Raw genomic sequence first — 21403 nt, forward strand, 5'->3', positions numbered from 1 at the left:
GTCACGTATCTTGGATCACTGCTGTCTCTTCATATTTCACAAGGTGCTTTTGTCTGAACAGTTGATTCCCACCCTCCATCTCCATTGATAATAATGGGAGTGTAGACAGGGAGCTTGCATGCAGACATCTGTGTTGTTCACAGTTCAGTGTGGGCAATGAGAATGCCACCACCTGTGTTTTGTGGAGTCCAAAGGAGGGATCTGAATCCCATTCCAGACCAGGGACTTCTAAAGGGCATATGATGCCTGGATTGATTCATCTGAACTGTACCTGAGCCATGGGGAAACAAACTCCCTTCTTGTCCCTCTTGGGGTGTCCTGAGCTGAGAATAGAGTCTTCCAGAGTGGGACATTTCCACCTCTCTTAGAAAACCATCCCCTGATGTGACAAATTACAATGCTGGAATCGGTGTCTCTTCAGTCTCTCCAAGGGAGAGACTAGAGATGATTGTTTCAGTCTGCTTCAGTGAACATTTCCCAGGAGGAGGGAGTCCGAAGGACAGATAAAGTCACACCTTCAGCTGGGCAACTATTCCCAAGCAGGGCCAGGCTCCTGAGATGGAGGGATGAGCTCATGGCAATGTGGCAGCACTGCTGAGAAGCAACTCTGCCCAGGAGCAGCTCCTCTGCATACAGCAGCAGGGCTGCAGGTGTGCACTTGGCAGGTGCGCAGAGGAGACAAGCAAGGTGAGCAAGATGAGTGAGACAGAAGGAAGTTAAAGGCAATCAGGAGTGGGAGGACAGCTGAGAGCTCACTGGGAGATAAATCCTTGCCGCCCTTAACACAGTAAGTCTGTGGCTGCAGGGCAGTGCAGGTGAGGTACCCTGAGGCTTTCTCTGAAGCTAGCACATTCCATGGCCTATAGGACCTTTCACAATGGGTATCCCCATTTTTCTGGTGTGGAGCAGCTGGTGCTTCAGAGCAGGGATTCCTAGGGACCCTGTCAGAGGGACGGGGCATCCTGCTTCCTTCTTCCAGGGATGCTGCAGGGCTGTGAAGCCAGGGAGTGCACTCAGGTCTGCCCAGGGCTGTAATTCAGAGCAGTGTTTCTGCACCACAGGGTGCAGTGCGCCCAGGGCAGTGACTCTGCCACCTGTGAGGGTCAGCACTCAGCGTGCCCAGGGAACTCCCCACAGTGCTGTGGGGAGGAGCTCTGGGTGGGAGGATCACACCCCTGCAGGACAGGTTATTCTGCTGTGGAGGGGATGCTGCCTGGGTCAGGGCTGCTCACAGCTCCTGCTCACCCTGCGAACATTCTGGAGGGGGGTTTCCAAAAGGAAGGTCAAGGCAGGCCATACTTGAAAGGGAAGGGACATCCATGAGTCTCTACCTTCAGTCATATTGTCTGTGGGTGGGATGAAATGTTGCTGGATCTGTCAGATTTAGACAGGCAACTGAGGCTCCAAAACTTGACAGTGAGCGAGCTGCAATTCTGGAGGGAACTCAGCAAATCTCTTCATCCACCCCACAGCCTACAGACAGAACGAGCATCACCTTTCCAGCCTCATCAGGGTATATCTCACCTGCTCCTTAGCCCCTGTGTCACTGAGATGCCCCTGGGCAGTTGCCTGTCCCTGGGAGGTGTCTGCAGGGCAAGGTTGAGTGCCCCATGAGGGGAATGGGGTTTGTGAGCAGTGACAGGAGAGAGACGTGGGGACAGAGAAACACCTCCCTGCAGGGATAGCTCCAGGTAGCAGTCATGGTCAAAGTGCGGGAGGAAACTGCAGACTTCAACATCTCCTCTTCTCACCCATCAGCTCACCAAATCACAGAATGGGTAAGGTGGGAAGGGACCTCTGGAGATCATCTAGTCCAACCTCCCTGCTCAAGCAGGGTCACCTACAGCATATTAGACAGGATTGCATCCAGGCGGGTTTTAAGTATCTCCAGAAAAGGAGACTCCACAAACACAACCCCTCTGGGCAACCTGTTCCAGCTCTCTGCCCTCAAGCCTGTAGGATCCATGGCATGAGGTTTTTCCTTGCCTGATGGACACCCAGGAGAGGAGAAAACCCTGAGTGTTCCCCTGAGTCTCCATGTTCCTGCCTCCCTCAGAAGAAATGCCACGATACTGCCCTGTATTTCCCTACCTGTCTATGCTGTTCTTGTCCTTCCACTTGGACTCCCTGGGCAGGAGTGTTTGAGATGCAATTCAGACACTGACCCTGCAGGTCCTGCCATAGAGATGCATATTTGAGAAAGGTAATCAAGTCCCCCTCCAGCTTCTGGGGCTCTGGGCAGTGCTGGGGCGGGGGGAGGAGCAGGGGAGAGGGGCTAGCAATGAGCCAATTCTCTCTTCAGAACATCCCATCCTTAGGACCTTTAACCATTTGACTGTGGGATATCTGGCTGGGCTGCAAACCAAGGTGGGGACAGGTGATACATGTTTTTGGAGGGGCAGAGTACTAAGAAATAGAAAGTTTGGCCCAGAGAATTCTGTCCTAACTTGTCTATGTCTTGTCTTTTTGGACGATCCCCCATGCGTAGGGGGAGCAAATGTCCAACAGCAGCTCCTTCAACAGGTTCCTCCTCCAGGCATTTGCCAACACGCGGGAGCTGCAGCTCCTGCACTTTGCGTTCTTCTTGGGCATCTACCTGGCTGCCTTCCTGGGCAATGGCCTCATCATCACAACCATAGCCTGCAACCACCACCTCCACACCCCTATGTACTTCTTCCTCCTCAACCTCTCCATCCTTGACCTTGGCACCATCTCCACCACTGTCCCCAAGTCCATGGCCAATTCCCTGTGGGACACCAGAGCCATTTCCTACTCAGGATGTGCTGCCCAGCTCTTTTTTCTTGTCCTTTTCATTTTTGCTGAGTATTTTCTTCTCACTGCCATGGCCTATGACCGCTATATTGCCATCTGCAGACCCTTGCACTATGGGACCCTCATGGGCAGCAGAGCTTGTGTCAAAATGGCAGCAGCTGCCTGGGCCAGTGGTTTTCTCTGTGCTGTCCTGCACACTGCTAACACATTTTCAATACCACTCTGCCAAGGCAACATCCTAGAGCAGTTCTTCTGTGAAATTGCCCAGATCCTCAAGCTCTCCTGCTCAGACACCAGCCTCAGGGAAGTCAGGCTTATTGTGGTTAGTGCCTGTTTAGTCTCTGGGTGTTTTGTTTTCACTGTGCTGTCCTATGTGGAGATCTTCACTGCTGTGCTGAGGATCCCATCTGAGCAGGGCCGACACAAAGCCTTTTCCATGTGCCTCCCTCACCTGGCTGTGGTCTCCCTCTTTGTCAGCACTATTACGTTTGCCCATCTGAAGCCGCCCTCCATCTCCTCCCCATCTCTGGATCTGGTGATGGCAGTTCTGTACTCTGTTGTGCCTCCAACAGTAAACCCGCTCTTCTACAGCATGAGGAACAAGGAGCTGCAAGATGCAGTGAGGAAGCGGATCAGGTGGGTACAATGTCGGGAGCAGTAACTGCCCTATGTGCACCTCTTCCCCATTTCCAGCGTATTTGGCATCAAAGCAATGTGTTATTTATTTTTTTATTATTTACACTCCTGAAAAAAAAAAAAAAAAAAAGAAAAGTGCTACTTGTCCTCTGGAATCTCTCATTTGAATCTGACCCAACAACTGTGCTGAAGGAGGAAGCCAGGCTTCCCCCTTCATCAGCAGGGAGGAGGGAACCTCAAAGGCATACTAGTCTGAGCTCCCTCGGATGCCCCAGTGCAACGAGGAGAGTTTCCCACTGCAGTGTCTCTTTCAGCAGTGATACCAAAGGAGCTCGGGGGGAAGAGTCAGGCTTGCACAAGTACAGATGGGTTGACAGCATGGGTCCCATGTGCATTAGGAGAGCTCAACTCCCCTGGCCACAGTCAGAGTGTGATCTCACATGCCTCTTCTGCAAGGGTGGCAGGCAGCTATCACAGTGGGCCAGTCCCTTCCCTCTACAGGGCTGCAGTGCACAGAGCAGAAGTGGAGGAGCGTCTGGATGCAGCCTGTGGGGACAGACCCTATGCTCTGCAGGACCATTCTCCCTCTACCACAGCAAGTATTTCCTCCCTGCAGCTGTCACATGGGGGCTGCAGCTTTCCTGGAAACACGTCTGCCCAACAACAGCAGGATTTTCTCTGTTCGGAGCTGTTCTCTTCATTGCCACACTGTGCTGCTGTGCTCTAGTGTGTATATACAACCTAAGAGCTCTCCTAATGTGGTGGTGGTACGGTTATGCTTCCCCGTGCATTCCTGTGAGCACAGGCAGGACGAGGCAATGGGCACCTTTATGTCAGACCTGGGGTCCCAAATAACGTTTTGTAATAAAAGGGGATCTCCTGCGTGCTGTGCCGTGAGTCTTGCCTTTCTTCAGAAAGGAGAGTAAAAAACACACCCAAGGGTTGCAGCACAAAAGGGCCTGCTGTCCTGCTTGTGAACTCCATGGGCCCAGCAGGATGAGCTCAGAGTCCCAGTGTGATCCACCAGGGACCGAGGGCTGGATTTGGGGCTCCTTTCGTGGTGACCAGTGCAAGCAGAGATGGTGAGTGGTCTCTGCGTTGCCTGTCTGGGGCTGCTCACAGATGCCATCCTTCTGGAAAGGAAGCTGGCCACCAGGAGAGCTCGGGGGATCTCTAGGAAGAGTGTGTGCCTCAGGGGTGGGCAGGGAGTGGAGCCTCACAAAGTGAGGGATGTTTCATGGTGGAGTCACATAAAGCCCTATACCCAGGTATGCATAGGAAAGGAGGGCTCTGCAATCCCTGCAGAAGCAGTGGGGACCCAGGACACCTAGGGAAAGGGGGCTGGAGAGTGATCCATGCACTCTCATGTAACACCACAGGCCAGAGCTAGGGCACACAAAAACACATCTGCTGCCATTGCAAACACCCTGGGATCACTCTCAGCACATCCATGAGCACAAACACGTGCTAGCAGTGTCGGTGGTGTTGAGCCATGTCTGTCTGGTTCTCCTTCCTACCCCAACCAGCACAGCCAGTGAGGAGTCAGGGGTCACCCCACGGCGCTGTAATCCCACCATCTGATAGCACTGCAGTGTAGCAGTAGTGCAAGACCCTGTGAGGAGCAGAGGGGAGGGGTGCATGAACTGCTGTGCAGGTCAGCACAGACCCACTCACCTGGGGAAAGACTCTCTGGGGAGCAGGGACATCCCAGGAGACAAGCAGGACAGAGCTCAGAGAGAGAAAATGAGTGCAAGAAACAAGTTTGAGCACCATCTCAGATCAGAGTGCGCTCTGCCTGGGGCAGCAGGAGCTACCGGAGGTACTACAGGGTCAGGGCTCTGGTGCTGTCCTGGGCAGCAGGCTGGGCAGTGAAGGAGCTGCAAGCCACTCAGTGAGTAGAAAAGTACAATACCTTACCAAATGTGAAGGTTTAATGGCTCTGAAATGCATGAAGGTATGCAATAGCAGCGCAGTGGGATGGTGTGAGATGCCATACCACTAATGAGAAACTGCAATGAGAGGTGTGTGCTGTTTTGCATAAATGGTAGTGTGTGGTGGATAGGAGTTAGAGAGAGACAGAGAGGTCCCAAGTGCTGATGGCCCTGGGCTGCAGTGGTGCTGTGAGCTGTGAGCACTGGGACTCTGGTGCACAGGGGACCCCTGTTCCCCTGCCTGGCCCTGAGTAGAGGGGCCCAGGAGTGTTTTGGTCACCTGCGGGGAAAAGGCCACCTCTAGGACCTGTTTGTGGCACCTGTGTCTGCAAAGGCAGCAGGAGCAGCCCCTGCAGCCCCATCCCTGGGAGCAGGTGTGAGGCTGGAGCTGGCACAGTGGCTATGTGCTGTGAGCCTGCTTGGGGAAGCAAGCCCAGAGAGAAACCACTGTCTTCCTGGCTTGGGTGCTGCTGCAGGGAGAGCATGGTGCGGACTGCTGAGGTCTCGTGGGCTGTGGTTTGTGCGCTTACAGAAAAAGCTTTGATCTCTTGATGAGCCCCAGCGAGGGAATAACGGGCTGTTTCTGGGAACAGCTTTTTTTCCTGGTGTTAATTTTTCCTTCCTAAGCTGTGATTTGTATTCCCTACTTTCCCCATTGCTACTTTTTCCTTCCTCACTTTTGTCCTCCCCCTCACCCTGCCTCTTACGCATCCATCCTCCACTCATTTACTGATTTCAGCCTTCCCAGTCACAGGAAAGCATGAGGCCATATGACTGCTGGCAGCTCTCCTCTCCCTGCCAAGCTGCCCCAGCACAGCTCACCTCTCCCCCGCGGCAGTCACCATCAGGCCGGGAGACAAAGCCAGACACGTCTGCCCAGAGTCTGGTGCCTCTCTCGAGGAGGCAGACGATAACCCCCGCAGCCCCAGTGCTGCCCAGAGCTGGCTCTGCTTCGCAGGAGGGTTTCAGCCCTGGGTCCCGGGAGGGGCAGCTCTCCTCTGCCCTGGCAGCCAAGCCACAGCCCAGCAGTGGGGTTGTGTGAGCCCCCTCCATCCCCCAGCATGGGCAGGGCAAAGTTGGGCTCCCTGCTGGGAACAGCCAGAGCTCTGCAGCACTGCAAACAGCAGGATCTTGGCCTCCAGGAGAGGAGGGAGGCAGAGGCTGTCACCAGCACCCTCTCCCATGGCAGCACATCCCCACGCTGGGCTGGGAGCTCCTCCAGCCCTAGGGCCTGCACAGGCCCTCTGTGGGCAGTAGCACATCCTGGGGCTGGGGATATTTTGGCTCCACTCCAGACTGGAGCACTTGTGCTGGGGCCCCATGTATGGAGCTGGGAAGCAGTTGTGGGAGGGGCCTGGATCCCTAGTGTAGATGTGAGGGAATAATACCACTGCTGCTGATGGTGGCGGGGATGGAGTCACCAGCACATCCCTGAAGCAGTGGGGCAGGGCAGGGGTGACTCTGGGGGCTCTGGGGAGAGCCAGGACTCAGATTTTGCCTCTAGTCCTGAGACCAGGAGCCTTCCTGCTGACAGCCCCTGCCCCAAGGCAGCTCCTACCCTCCCAACCCCCTGCCCATCTGTCCCCGTGGAAGATGCAGGGCTGAAACTTGAGCCCCAGGAGGAGCAGGAGTTTCCAGGGGGATGAGGGTTGTGTTTCTGCTGCCCATGTGCATTACTCACCTCCATGGGGTCTTACTCTGCAAATGCCTTTCTCCTGCTCAATGGGACTTTTGTGAGGCTCAAGGGACTAAAGTGTGTCCTGCCTGGCTTTGTGTGGTGTTGGAGGGGTGCTGGAGGAGGGCTTTCTTGGGAGACTGGCAGGCTGTGTGTGGGGCCAGCAGTGCTGAGTAGCTGTGCTGATGGCTGCAGGGCAGACCTGAGTGTCCTCAGATGCAGTGCCAGTGAACGTGCGAGTGGCTGCAGGTGAGCTGGAGGGCAGGGCAGGAATTTGCAATGGTCTTGGGCTATGGGAAAAGGAGTGACCTGTGTGTCCTCGCCAGAAGGAAGGTGAAGAGGAGAGGAGAGCTGGTGTGTGAGGGCCGAAGGAGGATTTGTGTTCGGAGGACCTTCCCTCCAGGAAGGACAGCAGATTGCTGGCACCAGCTGATGGAGGGGACGGTTGTGCCCCGCCAGGCACTGCCAATATTGCCAGTGTCTCCTGCCTAATGCAATGTGACAACCCCCAGGCTAGAACTCTCTCCATGTTCACGGCTTCAGGATGTGTCTGCCAGCTGCTGTGGGTCCAGGCAAGGCCTGGAAGCAGCAGTTCTCCTCCCCTGTGACCCTCTTCATCCTCCCCGGGGCTTGTTTCCAGCCAGAAATCCCTCTCAGCACAGACCAGCCATCCTGTGACAGCAGGAGCGCAGGACTGTAGAGGAAGGGCCACGTGCTGTGGCAGCATGGTTTCCCATGCCCCTCAGCTGACTGTGACACCACCCGCTAATGTCCCCTCCTGACCACCCTAACAGGGGGAAAAGAGCTTAGCCACAGCGCTGACCTTCGGCAGGTGGGCTTGATCGTCATCATGGTCATTTACATGTCACGAGACCCCTGCCCTGCAGTGTGCTGCAGAGCCAGGTCGTAGCATCTTCCCGCTGCCCTCTCCCCTTGTACTTGTCTAAGTCCAAGTGAAATCATGCCCCTGAGTTGTGTGTCCATGTCCGTGAGAAGCTAATACCATGGATCAATTACAGACTATTGCCTGACAAATTTTAAGGGAAGGGAAAAGTGTCTTTTGTCTTCTTGATCTCCGTTGCCTGCTTTGCCTATAGCAGGAGAGCAGCATCCTGTGCAACTTTGTTCATAGCTCCCTTTCTTCAGGTCTCTGCTTTCTGCACCTTTGCAATTCCAACCTCCTGCCCTGCATCTCCCTCCCCTCCCCCGTCCCTCCACACGCATGCACGCGCGCACACACACACACACACTCTCACTTATCTCTTTGCTTTGCATCTTTTTCAAGTGAGCAAACCTTGACAGAGGCAGCCCAACCAGAACAGGCCGATGCCCAGAACAAGAGCAAGCAGAGTCGAAAACCTCTTTCTTGTGCTCAGCTTCTTCTATGCCCAGCTGTCACTTGGCATACGCAGGCTTCAGGTGAAGTTGTACGAGGTGTGAAATACAGGAATGCCACCAGAGGAGAAAGTGTCACTCATGCACTTTGAGGCGTACTCATGACACACAAGCTATTGCAGTGTGACAAGCCGGGAAGGGCTAAAGGGAAGCAAGATCACCGTGATTAGAGTTAGATCTTCCTGTGTTTCCGTTTTTTGCCTGTTAGCGGCTATTCACTGGGCTTGCTCCAGTAGCTCCATCTCTCATACCTGGGAATGTGGAACTGGACTCAGTACTGCTGGTGTGGCCTCAGCAGGGCTGAGCAGGGGGGGAGGATCACCTCTGTCGACCTGCCTGCAATGCTCTTCCTAAGGCAACCCAGGATACCTTTAGTTGCCTTTGGCACAGGGGCACCTTGCTGGCTCGTGGTCAGCTTGGTGTCCGCCAGGTCCTTCTCTGCGGCACTGCTTCCCAGTGGAGTCTGTAGTAGAGCATGGGGTTATTCCTCCCTAGGTGCAGGACCCTGCATTTGCTTTACTGAACTTCATGAGGTTCCTCTCTGCCTGTTTCTCCAGCCTGTCGAGGTCCCTCTGAATAGCATCAGAGCCTGCTCAGCAAACTTGTATCATTAGCACACTTGCTGAGGGTGAGCTCTGTCCCATCATCCGGGTCATGAATAAGCTGAACAAGACTGGCCCCTGTACTGACCCCAGCGGACGCTGCTGGCTTCCAGCTAGACTTTGCGCTCTGCCCTCTGAGCTCTGCCACTGGGCCAGTTTTCAGTCCACCTCACTGCCTACTCCTCTTGCCCATACTTCCTCAGCTTGCCTACGAGAATGTTACGGGAGACAGTGCCAAAAGCCTTGCTGGAGTCAAGGGAGACAACATCCACTGCTCTCCCCTCATCTCCCCAGCCAGTCATTCCATCATAGGAGGCTATCAGGTTGGTTAAGTATGATTTCCCCATGGTGAATCCATGCTGACTGCTGCTGGTCAATATCACCTTCTTGCTCTTCATGTGCTTGGAAATGGTGTCCTGGAAGAGCTGCTCCATCACCTTTCCAGGGATGGAGGTGAGGCTGACTGGCCTGTAGCTCCCTGGGTCCTCTTTGTTGCCCTTTCTGAAGACTGGAGTGACACTGGCTTTCTTCCAGCCCTCGGGCACCTCTCCTGATCACCTTGCCCTTTTGCAGATGCTTGAGAGTGGCCTTGCAATGACATTGGCCAGCTTCCTCAGCACTCCTGGATGGATGTCCATGTCAGGGCCCATGGACTTGTAGATGTCCAGTGTGCTGAAGTGACTGCTAACCTGATCCTCCTCCAGCAAGGGAAAGTCTTCCTTTCTCCAGACTTTCCCCGTGTTCTCCAGGGCCTAGGATTGCTGAGGGCTGGTCTGAGCAGTGAAGTTTTACTGCCGATGTGAGGAGTAAAACCTGAGGCAAAGGCAGCACTCAGGCTCTCTGCCTTTTCTGTGTCCTCTGTTGCCAGGGCCCTTGGCCCATTCAGCAACCTTTTGTTACAGATGTATTTCTAGAAGCCCTTCTTGTTGGCTTTGACATCCCTCACCCGATTAAACTCCAGATGGGCCTAGGCCCCGTCTGTGTGTCCTGGGACATTGTGACTGTTTTCCTCCCAGGCTACCTGTCCCTGCTTCCACCTTCTATGTACTCCCTGTTATGTTGGAGTTTTGCCAGGAGCTCCCTGCTCGTGCATGCAGGTCTTGTGTCCGCTTTGCTCGACTTCTTGCTCCTTGGGGTGGACCACTCCTGAACTTGGAGGAGGAGCTCCTTGCATGTTAACCAGCTTTCTTCCACTTTCCCCTCTTCCTTTTAGGACCTATCCCATGGGATTCTCCCAAGCAGGTCCCTGAAGAAGGCAATGTTTGCTCTCCTCAAGTCCAGGGACAACTGCCTCATACTGGCCTTCAGGTACGGAGGCAGCCGTGACCTTGCTGTCAGCATAAAAGTCAAGTGCGTGCTGTGGGCCTGGGAGACACTGCAGCACAAGTGACCTCAGCAGCTCAAACAGAAGCAGTGTTGCTGCTGTTTTAGCCTGTCAGCTTGTGAGGCAGAAGTGACCTTGCAAGCATAAGCAACAGCAATGTGCCTGCTGCTTGCCCATCAGGTCCTGCAGGGCAGGTCCTGCCCCAGGGGCAGTGGCAGGCTGCTCAGAGGCTGGACCTGGCACCTGGGCCAGGCAGGAGACCCATGTCTCAGGCACACAGCACTCCTCTAGAGCCAGGCGCCGGGGCCAGAGCTCATCCACGCTTTCGTCAGCATGTCTGAATGGAGTTCCTGCCCTGACAGCAGTGTGGGGAACAGCTGCTTTTCCAGCCCTCATGGGCATGCATGCTCCAGCTGTGGAAATACTTGGCTACATTTTTACAGCTTGCGGGGCTCTAGTCTCCTGGCAGCTCTAGCTTCACCCTTCCTACTCCTAAGAAATCAGAAGCAGTTAAAGCTGCTTCCTCTCCAGCAAACGCAGCTGCAGCTAGCTCCAGCCCTTGCGCTGGCAGAGCCTAAGCCCAAGCCCAGGGCAGGCACTGCCAGCAGAGGCTGTCTGAGCCACAGAGGACCACGGCTCTGTCTCAGTGCTCCCACAGCCCAACACTGCATTTGGCAGGAGCGCTGGGTCTCCTCCCCTGCTCCCACAGGCGCCATGGAGGCTGCTGCTCCCGGGGGAAAGCTCCTGGCCCCTGGGAATGGGCTGGCTGTGCCAGCCAGGCCCCAAGGAGAGGCAAGCACCTAGGGGCCCCTGGGCCCCTGGGGTGAGGCCAGGCAGGGCCTGGCAGCAGGTGCTGACAAGCATCTCTGCCCCCAGGAGGGCTGGGGCACCTCTCTGGCCTCTGTGGCCCTAGGCACAGTGGGCCATGCTGCTGCCCTTCTCACTCACCCTTACAGCCTTACAGCACTCAGAGCTGTTTGGCCCCAGTGCCACCAGCCAGGCAGACCCAGCATCGCTCCTCACCTCTGTGGCTCCTGAGAGCAGCAGCCAGCCAGGTCAGAACAGGCCAGATCCATGGCCAAGCCACTCAAGGTTGTTATGTCGGGCACCACATCCTTCCAGCCAGCCCTGAAGACTCTATGAAAGGAGCCGTGCGCCAGCCCCAAGTGATGGCACCAGTGCCCAGCCCCCAGGAGAATAAGCATTGGCAGCTGATCTCAACTGTGCTGGAGATGCCACATTTATTCTTTAGGTTCTTCCTCCTCTGCCTCACTGTGGAGGCTGCTTTGGGGGCTGGGAGTCGTGGCGTTGTCTTCACCCTGCATGCTGGCAAGACCTTCTTCAGGGTTTGTTTCAATGGGCTGGTCTTCACCCATAGCTGTTGATGAGCAGCTTGGAGATGTGCTGGCCCAGCTGACAGGCAGAGATTCTTCTTCTTCTTCTTCTTCTTCTTCTTCTTCTTCTTCTTCTTCTGTCTCTGGATACTGCTCTTCTTCACAGGGCTAAGAAATGAGAAAGGAAGAGGCTGTGTTATGCACAGGGCGAAAGGCAGAGGCACAGTGCAGGCTTGTCCAGGCCACGTATCTTTGGATGGGCTTCTGATGGTGTGTCCATGCTCACCGCCCCTGTGTCCAAACAGGGTCGCATAAGCAGCTCCTCAGCCTGGGTGCACGGGGGCAGAGGCTGGGAGTGAACCTGTGCCTTGGCTTCAGCATTCAGGGAGAGGTTGCAAACAAACGCTGGTGCGATTTCTAGGTCCCGCACTGCAATCCTCCTCTGAGCACCCAGCAGCTATGCCTGGGATGGAAGGGAAGGCTGGTACAAGGCCAGGGTGGCTGTCTGCTGCTGAACTGTGGCTGCAGAAGCACCGACACCTTCTCTCCCTCACTCGGGCTGAGAGCCCTCCTGCTTCTCTCCTCCCCCAGGGCCTCCCACGCTTGCTCCCATTGGCAGCCACAGCCCTTCCCCTCCAAAGCAGTGCTGGGCATTTGCTTGGGGCTACAGAGAGGTGCTTGGTGTCAGGGCCGAACCCAAGTCAATCCCATGTCAGGAAAAGCCATAGGATGCTCTGTGCAAGCTGGTGGCTCGGGGACTGAGAGCCTGACCCCGTGGTGGGCCACTGCCACTCAGATGTCTCAGGTTTTCCTGGAGCTGGCACATACGTACCATGTCTAGTGTGGCCTCCCGTTCCTCAGCCAGCCTTTTTGCCTCCTCCTCTACGCAGGAGTAATAAACATTCACCACGACTTCCTTCCCCGTTCCAAAGTCGTACTTGACTACTTCCTGAATGCTGGGCATTTCTACAGGTGGCTTCTCACTAGTCGCACTTGATTTGCTACTTTGCGACAGGCTTGAGCTGCCCTCAATGGTTTCCTGACTCTCCGGTCTCTGCTCAACCTGCAAGACAATTCCACACAGGTCTGTGCCCCACTTCCAAAGCCACTCAGCTGCTGTTCTCAATGCATCCCTAAAGCAGCCAGTGACTGCAGGACCTGTGCAGTCACCAGCCCCTTTTGGTTTCGCCTGCCCTCAGGCACCCCAAACGGCAACTGCTGCCCCAGGGTAGCAACGCTGCAGCCCAAGCTGGAGAACAGTGAGAAGCCCCACAACAGGCCCCAGCCTATGTCACAGCTTGACCAGGGCTCATGGTCTTTCCCACTGGCACTTCTCCCTCAGGCTCTGATCTCTCCTGGCAGCATAAGTGAGCTGAGGGAATTGCCACTTGCAGAGTAAGAAACCTGCAGCGCTGTCCAGCTAGGGAGGGAGAGGGCAGCATGTGTGCAGTGGGTCTCTTTTTCCCTGAAGGGCAGGTTATTCCTCACATTCTCCCCTGACCCCTGTCTGCCTCGAGTCTTCCCCGCTTGTCCAGCTAAGGAGAGAAAGAGCACCACAGGTACACCAGGTATGTCTGCCCCTAAAGTGCAGGTTACTTCTCACCCTCTCCTCTGACCCCTGTCTGCTGCGAGTCTTCCCTCCGCCCCATTCAGACCTGAAGTGAATCTGAGTAAGACTGAAGGATCCTTTTTTTCCTGCTGCCCCGTCATTGACATGAGCATGAACAAAAGCTCTCCAGCTTCCACCCCACACAGGCCCAGCAGTTAACTTCCCACCAGAAACAGGGCCCCATGCAGGCATCTTCTGCTGTGTCCACAGAGAAGGCAGTAGCAACAGATGTGTTGCAAAACCAGAGCACAACCAGAATCTTGGAAAGCAAGCCCCAGACAAAGACACTCAGGGCTCAGAGGAGCGCAGAGGAAGGGCTCTGGTACAGCCACTGCCCAGGGGACGATGCTTTCCCACAATTCCGGCTGCCACAGGAAGGGCCCCAAGCAGCAGCCCCTACCAGTTCCTCGCTCTGAGGGCCTTCACTCACCTCCCACCTCGGTGGCGATCTAGCTTTAGGAGGTTGCTCCTTTCCGGCTACCACTGCCTCCCATTCCCACAGGAGCTCCTGAAGCACACTGCAAATAGACACCGCAGGGAGGTGGTGTGAGCACAGGGGGAGTTAGGTCTCCACTCTGCGCTCCCAAGCCAGGCACCTGCTTCGGCAGCAGGAGGAAGTCCTGCAGGAGAAGCCCGTGGTTTTGACTGACAGTGGCCACATGGATGAGACAGAGAGCACCTGAGCAAAGCTCAGGATGGCAACACGGAGCCTTTCTTTCCTTGCAGCAAGCAGAGCAGCAGAATCAACTCCAAGGACAGGCTCCAAGGCACACTGTTGTCCCCTTTCCTGCCAGTGCCATTTGCCACTGCTCACTGGTCTCAAACACTCTGTGTTTAGGAATGGAAAATGGATTCTAGCTGGGCACTCTGGGTCAAAGAAGGAGGAAGCTATCAAGGGAGTAAAGCACTCCTGCAGTATTCCTGTTCTGGGCACTCTTTTGTGCCAGCCACAAAGACAGGCTGTCATACAAAAGAGGATGTTTCTTGCAAAGTATATAAAACCAGAACAGTAATAACAGACACAGCTCTGTGCCTCGGACTTCTCCATTCTCCAGTCACCCATGTCCACACTGAAATAAATCCCCTTCTGAGCACCCAGCAGCTATGCCTGGGATGGAAGGGAAGTCTGGTACAAGGCCAGGGTGGCTGTCTGCTGCTGCACTGTGGCTGCAGAAGCACCGACACCTTCTCTCCCTCACTCGGGCTGAGAGCCCTCCTGCTTCTCTCCTCCCCCAGGGCCTCCCACGCCTGCTCCCATTGGTAGCCACAGGCCTTCCCCTCCAAAGCAGTGCTGGGCATTTGCTTGGGGCTGCAGAGAGGTGCTTGGTGTCAGGGCCGAACTCAAGTCAATCCCATGTCAGGAAAAGCCATAGGATGCTCTATGCAAGCCGGTGACTCGGGGACTGAGAGCCTGACCCCGTGGCGGGTCACTGCCACTCAGATGTCCCAGGCTTTCCCTGAAGCTACCACATACGTACTCTTTCTCTTCTCTTCCCTGCTGCTTGGCCAGCCTTTTTGCATTCTCCTCTTTGCAGGAGAAGTAATCTTTCAAAGTCACAGTCGTTCCTGCTGAGATGTGGTAAGTGATGCTTTCATTTAGCTCTCGCCATTCCACAATGTCCAGGACCTTCTTAAGGTCTTTCCTAGCTTTCCTACTTTGTGACAGGATTGAGCTGGCCAGAATGCTTGGCAGAGTTTCTGTTCTGTGCTGAACCTGCAAGACAATTCCACAGCGGTTTGTGCCCTACTTCCAAAGCCGCTCAGCTGCTGCTCTCAATGCATCCCTAAAGCAGCCAGTGACTGCAGAACCTGTACAGCCACTGCCCATAGGATGATGCTTCTCCACAATGCAGGCAGCCACAACGAGGGCCCCAAGCAACAGCATCTACCTCCCCTGGCCTCTGAGGGCCTGCACTCACAGGATGTACTGCTGACCATCCAGATGCAGCGGCTTCCTTCCTCCTGGCTTGTGCTGCCCTCCACGTAGAGTACCCTGGGACGGCCTGAAACGCACTGCAAAAACACACCGCGGGGAGGTGGCATGAGCACAGTGCCGGTTGGGCCTGTACCCCACGCTCACAAGATGGGTTCTCCTGCAGCCAAAGGACATGAGTTCCACTAATTGACCTCATCAGAGGTGGAGATCATGCCCTGCCAAGTCATGCAAGGCTGCACAACATGCCTGGAGCAAAGCTCAGGCTACCCACATCAAGGCTTTCTCTCCATGCAGCAAGGAGAACAGCAGGCACAGCAACAGTGACAGGCTCCAAGACACACCGTTGCCCCCTCTCCTCCCAATTCCTTTAGCCACTGCTCAGTGCTCCCAAACACTCTGTTTTCAGGATGGAAAATGGATTCTAGTTGGGCACCCAGGCTCAAAGCAGGACAAAGGCATTGAGGGAGTCAAGCACTGCTACCTCTGCAGCTACGCTGCTCATTGTAACTCGCCTGCCCCAGGGACATGCTTGGGAAAGGCTTTGATGACAGGAGGGGCAGAGGCTCTCTCTCACTCTCGCTGGAGACCTCCTGCCTCTCCCAGACTCTGCACATACACACACAGTCCCCTTATCTCAGAGCCCACAACTCTGATCCGGCATTCAGGATGCTCTGGGCACACAGAGAGGTGCCTGACAGCAGGGTGTAGCCACGCTCGGCTTGTGCCAGCCCCAGAAAGAGGTTTCACGTGAAGGAAAGGGCTTCAAGGTCACTACGTGAATCTGGCACTGTGAGAACAGCCCCTGCTCCTTGGCCTTGGTGGCAGGAAGAGGGGGGCTGCCCTTCTGCTTGCAAGGCAGCATCCTTTCCAGGCCAAGAAAGAGCTCCTCTCTGTTGAGTCCCCTCTCACTGCATACTCCCTGGCCTCTGGAAACAGCCCGCGTTGTGGCCCAAAGGGCAGGCAAACACCTCCCTCTTGCAAAGGCTTCACAAGAGCATGCAGACCTCTCCTCAGCCTCACAAAATATCCTTAGACTCCTAGCCCTGCTGTCGGCAGGTAGAAACAATCCTGCTTACTTTCGGCTATGGGGAATTGTGGAAAGGCCCCCATGTCTGGGAAGCAGGATTTGACTTTCCCAAGGGTCTCCACCTGGGAAGCAGTGTCAGCAGAAACAGGAAGCCCACAGGAGGCTCTCCCAACCACTTGCTCTGTGCTGTCCATCCAGCCAGAGATTACTAGTTGTTGCAGTATGGGATGAAAGGCATTCAGAGTCACTAGGGCCATGATGTCCAAGGGAAACATGCATCTCCAAGACCAACAAGGCTACAGGCTCACCCTCACACACAGCTCCAAGCATCTCACCTGCTATGAGGCTCTTTCCGCTTGACTCTCTTCCCCATGTCTTTTTCCATTCTAGCAGGCTGCTTGTCTTGAATGGAGATGTACACGGCAGGAACATCCCCTGTAAGCAGCAGACAAGAAAACCCTGCAGAGCACCATCGAGGTGGTCTTCTGTATAGCAGTGATGTGCAGCACCGCTCCAGTCAGTGATAGACCTGTGAAGCCTCAAGGGGATTCCTTTGAAGCCATGTTTCCAAGGCACTCTGAGGCCCTCCCTCACTCTGGCTCCTGTCCAGCTCTTCATTTCTAGCCTAAAACACCCTTCCCTGTGGGAGTGCTTTTCTACTGCTCTACCCTGTCCACACCAGGAACAGTGGGGCTCACAGGGATGTGCTGGTGACCTAAGAGAGACTCTTTGGGGCCCTAACTTCACACGAGGGAAACAGAGCCTGCGATCCTTCGTTGGATCTCACGGGCTGCATTTTCTCTGATGAGGCAGTCAACCCAAAAGCACTGGTCTGGTAGTTTGAATGAAAAACTTTCAAGCAAAGGGTCAAGCTGCCTGCTTTGGACATCCGAGGAAGTCTTGGCACACATCACCGGACTTTTGTCCATCTCCTCTAGGTGGCTTTTCCCATCAGAGGAAAGTACTAGGATTCCATGAGATAGGTCCTGACTTATGGCACTCCTTCCATTATCATTCTGCTCCAGACAGAAGCAACGATTCACAAGGATTCTCCTCAGCTTGGACTCCCTTCTTCTCCTCCTTCTCCCATGGAAAGTACTTGGCAGTGTACATTAGGGCACGAGTCCCCTGGGAAAGTTTAACTCAAAGGGACTAGCTTCACTTGGGACTGTTGGCCTGCCATGGGGTCTTACCCCCGCAGGAGGCACTGGAGACTTCCCATCACGGGTGAGCAGAACTGCATCTAGTGCCTCGTACTATCTAAGCCACTGCACTGGAGCCTTGGCTCCGCTGTCCTGCCAAGGAGGACAGAAGGAGAAGGTGCAAACCCTGGCAGCAATCAGCTGCTCTGTTACCTTTCTCAACACCGAGACTGTCTGTTCTCCTTTCCTCTTCCCAAAGCTCTTTCACAGCTCTCACTGCGCGTTTGGTGGGGGGAGTCACCAGCTCAAGCCTGGAGATAGGGAAAAGACTCCACGCTGAAGGAAGGTCACCACATTGCCATGCAGCATGTCCTTGGCAGCTTATGTTCATTAGGGACACACAGACACGTGTCAGAGCTCCTAGGAAGCCCATCCGATCCCTAAGTACAATATGCAGATTATGCCAGATCCTGGAGGACTGTTGTAGGAAATGCAGTGACCATGTGAAGACCTTCAGTGCTGGGAGGGGCGGGAGCTTCCTTCTCAGACTCTTCCAGGGTTTCCCTGGCTTTCCCATGAGAAAGATTTTGGCAGCTTTCAAAGACAAACCCTCCATGAGGCCACCAGAGGCAGTCTCCCAGCTCTTGACCACGCTTGCGTCCAGGCAGAAGAAACTAGTCTCCTTTCCTCTGCCTTTCCACCACTGTTTGAAACTCCAGCCTAGCCCTCCACACCCCCTGCAGTCTTTCCAATCCTCATGTCAGTGCCTCTGCAAACAACAGCCTCCATGAGCCAGGCCTTTAAGGGATCCATCCCCTTAGCTAGGAGGGAATCAGGACACAGCTCTACTGAAACGGCCTCTGCCACGCCCTCCCACCGCCACACAAAGCTCAGGTTAAGCCAGAGCAAACCTGGAGTTCCCTGGGAACCAGCCAGTGGAAAGTGTTACTCCCAAATCACTTCCTGAGCAGCCTTCGCCAACCCTCGCAGCACAGCACTCCCACACATGCAGTGAGAAGCTGCTTGCTGGGTCAGCTGGAGGCTAAGAAGCAAGCAAACATACTCACTTGGGAAGGACAATGCCAGGCCCAGCAAGGGCCTGAGCAGCAACCTTTCTGATGGCTGTGAGGGCTGAATTGCTTATATCTGGCACCTGCAAAGGTGAGAGACTCATGTGAGATGCTGCCAAGCAAAGGATCTCGCTGCTCACAAGGGCAGCAAACGTTTCCACTGCTCAGAGAAGAAGCTGCCTCTCAGAAACCCTGAAACAAACCTGCCTGTTTCTCACGGCTGCCCCCCAATTGGACAGAATAGCATCTGCAGGGGAATGCAGGAGAAGGGCGAATCACACTGCCGGGCTTTCGGCAAGGTCGAGAATGAAGAACCTGAGTTAGGAGAGCAGGTCTTTCCTAACGGGGAAGTCAATGGAGGGAAGCACAGGCAAAAAAAAGCATTCCCCTCCAATCTAGGAAATGGGCAGTGTTGTCCAGCTAAGGAGAGAGAGAGCACCACAGGTACACTAGGAGCAGCTACATCCGCCCGTAAAGGGCAGGGTATTCCTCACACTCTCCGCTGACCCCTGTCTGCTGCAAGTCTTCCCCTCCGCCCCATTCAGACCTGAAATGAATCTGAACAAGACTGAAGAACCTTTTTTTTCCTGCTGCCCCGTCATCGACATGAGCATGAACAGAAGCTCTCCAGCTTCCACCCCACACAGGCCCAGCAGTTAACTTCCCACCAGAAACAGGGCCCCATGCAGGCATCTTCTGCTGTGTCCACAGAGAAGGCAGCAGAAACAGATGTGCTGCAAAAGCAGAGCACAGCTGGCATCTTGGAAAGCAAGCCCTGGACTAGGTCACTCAGAGCTCAAAGGAGCGCAGAGGAAGGGCTCTGGTACAGCCACTGCCCAGGGGACGATGCTTTCCCACAATTCCGGCTGCCACAAGAAGGGCCCCAAGCAGCAGCACCTACCTTCCCTGCCCTCTGAGGGCCTGCACTCACAGCACGTGCAGCTGGCCATCTGACTTCCTCAGGCTGAAGCACACTGCAAACAGACACCGCGGGGAGGTGGCATGAGCACAGGGGGAGTTGGGCCTCCATCCCGCGCCCGCAGCATGGGCACCTCCTTCGGCAGCCAAAGGACATGGGTTCCACTCACTGCCCTCATCGGAGGTGGAGATCATGCCCTGCCAAGTCATGCAAGGCTGCACAACATGCCTGAAGGAAAGCTAGCAAAGCTCAGGCTGCCCACACCAAGGCTTTCTCTCCATGCAGCAAGGAGAACAGCAGGCACAGCAACAGTGACAGGCTCCAAGACACACCGTTGCCCCCGCTCCTCCCAATTCCTTTAGCCACTGCTCCCAAACACTCTGTTTTTAGGATGGAAAATGGATTCTAGTTGGGTACCCAGGCTCAAAGCAGGAGAAAGGCATCGAGGGAGTCAAGCACTGCTACCTCTGCAGCTACGCTGCTCATTGCAACTCGCCTGCCCCAGGGACATGCTTGAGAAAGGCTTTGATGGCAGTAGGGGCACAGGCTCTCTCTCACTCTCGCTGGAGACCTCCTGCCTCTCCCAGACTCTGCACACACACACAGTCTCCTTATCTCAGAGCCCACAACTCTGATCAGGCATTCAGGATGCTCTGGGCACACAGAGAGGTGCCTGACAGCAGGGTGTAGCCACGCTCGGCTTGTGCCAGCCCCAGAAAGAGGTTTCACATGAAGGAAAGGGCTTCAAGGGCACTACTGTGAGAACAGCCCCTGCTCCTTGGCCTTGGTGGCAGGAAGAGGGGGGCTGCCCTTCTGCTTGCAAGGCAGCATCCTTTCCAGGCCAAGAAAGAGCTCCTCTCTGTTGAGTCCCCTCTCACTGCATACTCCCTGGCCTCTGGAAACAGCCCGCGTTGTGGCCCAAAGGGCAGGCAAACACCTCCCTCTTGCAAAGGCTTCACAAGAGCATGCAGACCTCTCCTCAGCCTCACAACATGTCCTTAGACTCCTAGCCCTGCTGTCGGCAGGTAGAAACAATCCTGCTTACTTTCGGCTATGGGGAATTGTGGAAAGGCCCCCGTGTCTGGGAAGCAGGATTTGACATTCCCAAGGGTCTCCATCCGGGAAGCAGTGGCAGCAGAAACAGGAAGCCAACAGGAAGCTCTCCCAACCACTTGCTCTGTGCTGTCCATCCAGCCAGAGATTACTAGTTGTTGCAGTATGGGATGAAAGGCATTCAGAGTCACTAGGGCCATGATGTCCAAGGGAAACATGCATCTCCAAGACCAACAAGGCTACAGGCTCACCCTCACAAACAGCTCCAAGCATCTCACCTGCTATGACGCTCCTTCCCCTTGCCTTGCTCCCCCGTGCCTTCCTCCACACTAGGAGCCGCTAGTCTGGCTGGAGGCTGCCTCTCTCGGACGAGGAGGCGCAGGGTAGGAACATCCCCTGTAAGCAGCAGACAAGAAAACCCTTCAGAACACCGCTGGGGTGGCCATCTGTAAAGCAGTGATGTGCAGCACCGCTCCAGTCAGTGATAGACCTGTGAAGCCTCAAGGGGATTCCTTTGAAGCCATGTTTCCAAGGCACTCTGGGGCCCTCCCTCACTCTGGCTCCTGTCCAGCTCTTCATTTCTAGCCTAAAACACCCTTTCCTGTGGGAGTGCTTTTCTACTGCTCTACCCTGTCCACACCAGGAACAGTAGGGCTCGCAGGGATGTGCTGGTGACCTAAGAGAGACTCTTTGGGGCCCTAACTTCACACGAGGGAAACAGAGCCTGCGATACTTCGTCGGATCTCACAGGCCAGGAATCAGCTGCTCCATTACCTTTCTCAGCTTTGAGATCAGGTCTTCCCTCTTTCCCTTTCTGAGGTGGCCTTGGAGCTCTCACACACGGCTTCTCAGGGGAAGTCTCCAGCTCAAGCCTGGAGACAGAAAAAAAGGGCTCTGCTGTGATGGAAGGGCACCACATTTCCACTGCAGCCCCTCCTTTGCAAATTATGCTCACCATAGGCACACAGGCGCATGCCA

The 21403-nt window shown here is 55.1% G+C and overlaps 1 protein-coding gene across 1 annotated transcript; it reads left to right on the plus strand.

The window, feature by feature from the left end:
- The first annotated feature begins 2497 nt into the window (after positions 1-2497).
- On the plus strand, positions 2498-3433 carry LOC134154346 (olfactory receptor 14C36-like). The gene has a single exon (XM_062601096.1). It carries the CDS (start codon positions 2498-2500, stop codon positions 3431-3433), a length of 936 nt encoding a protein of 311 aa, XP_062457080.1.
- The last annotated feature ends 17970 nt before the right edge of the window (positions 3434-21403 follow it).

This window comes from Rhea pennata, unplaced genomic scaffold, assembly GCF_028389875.1.
Source record: "Rhea pennata isolate bPtePen1 unplaced genomic scaffold, bPtePen1.pri scaffold_26, whole genome shotgun sequence".
In the NCBI taxonomy this organism is placed as follows: Eukaryota; Metazoa; Chordata; class Aves; order Rheiformes; family Rheidae; genus Rhea; species Rhea pennata.

What these genes read in the sequence shown, in the direction of transcription:
- LOC134154346 (XM_062601096.1), top strand. Translation starts at nt 2,498, where the DNA reads ATGTCCAACAGCAGCTCCTTCAACAGGTTCCTCCTCCAGGCATTTGCC.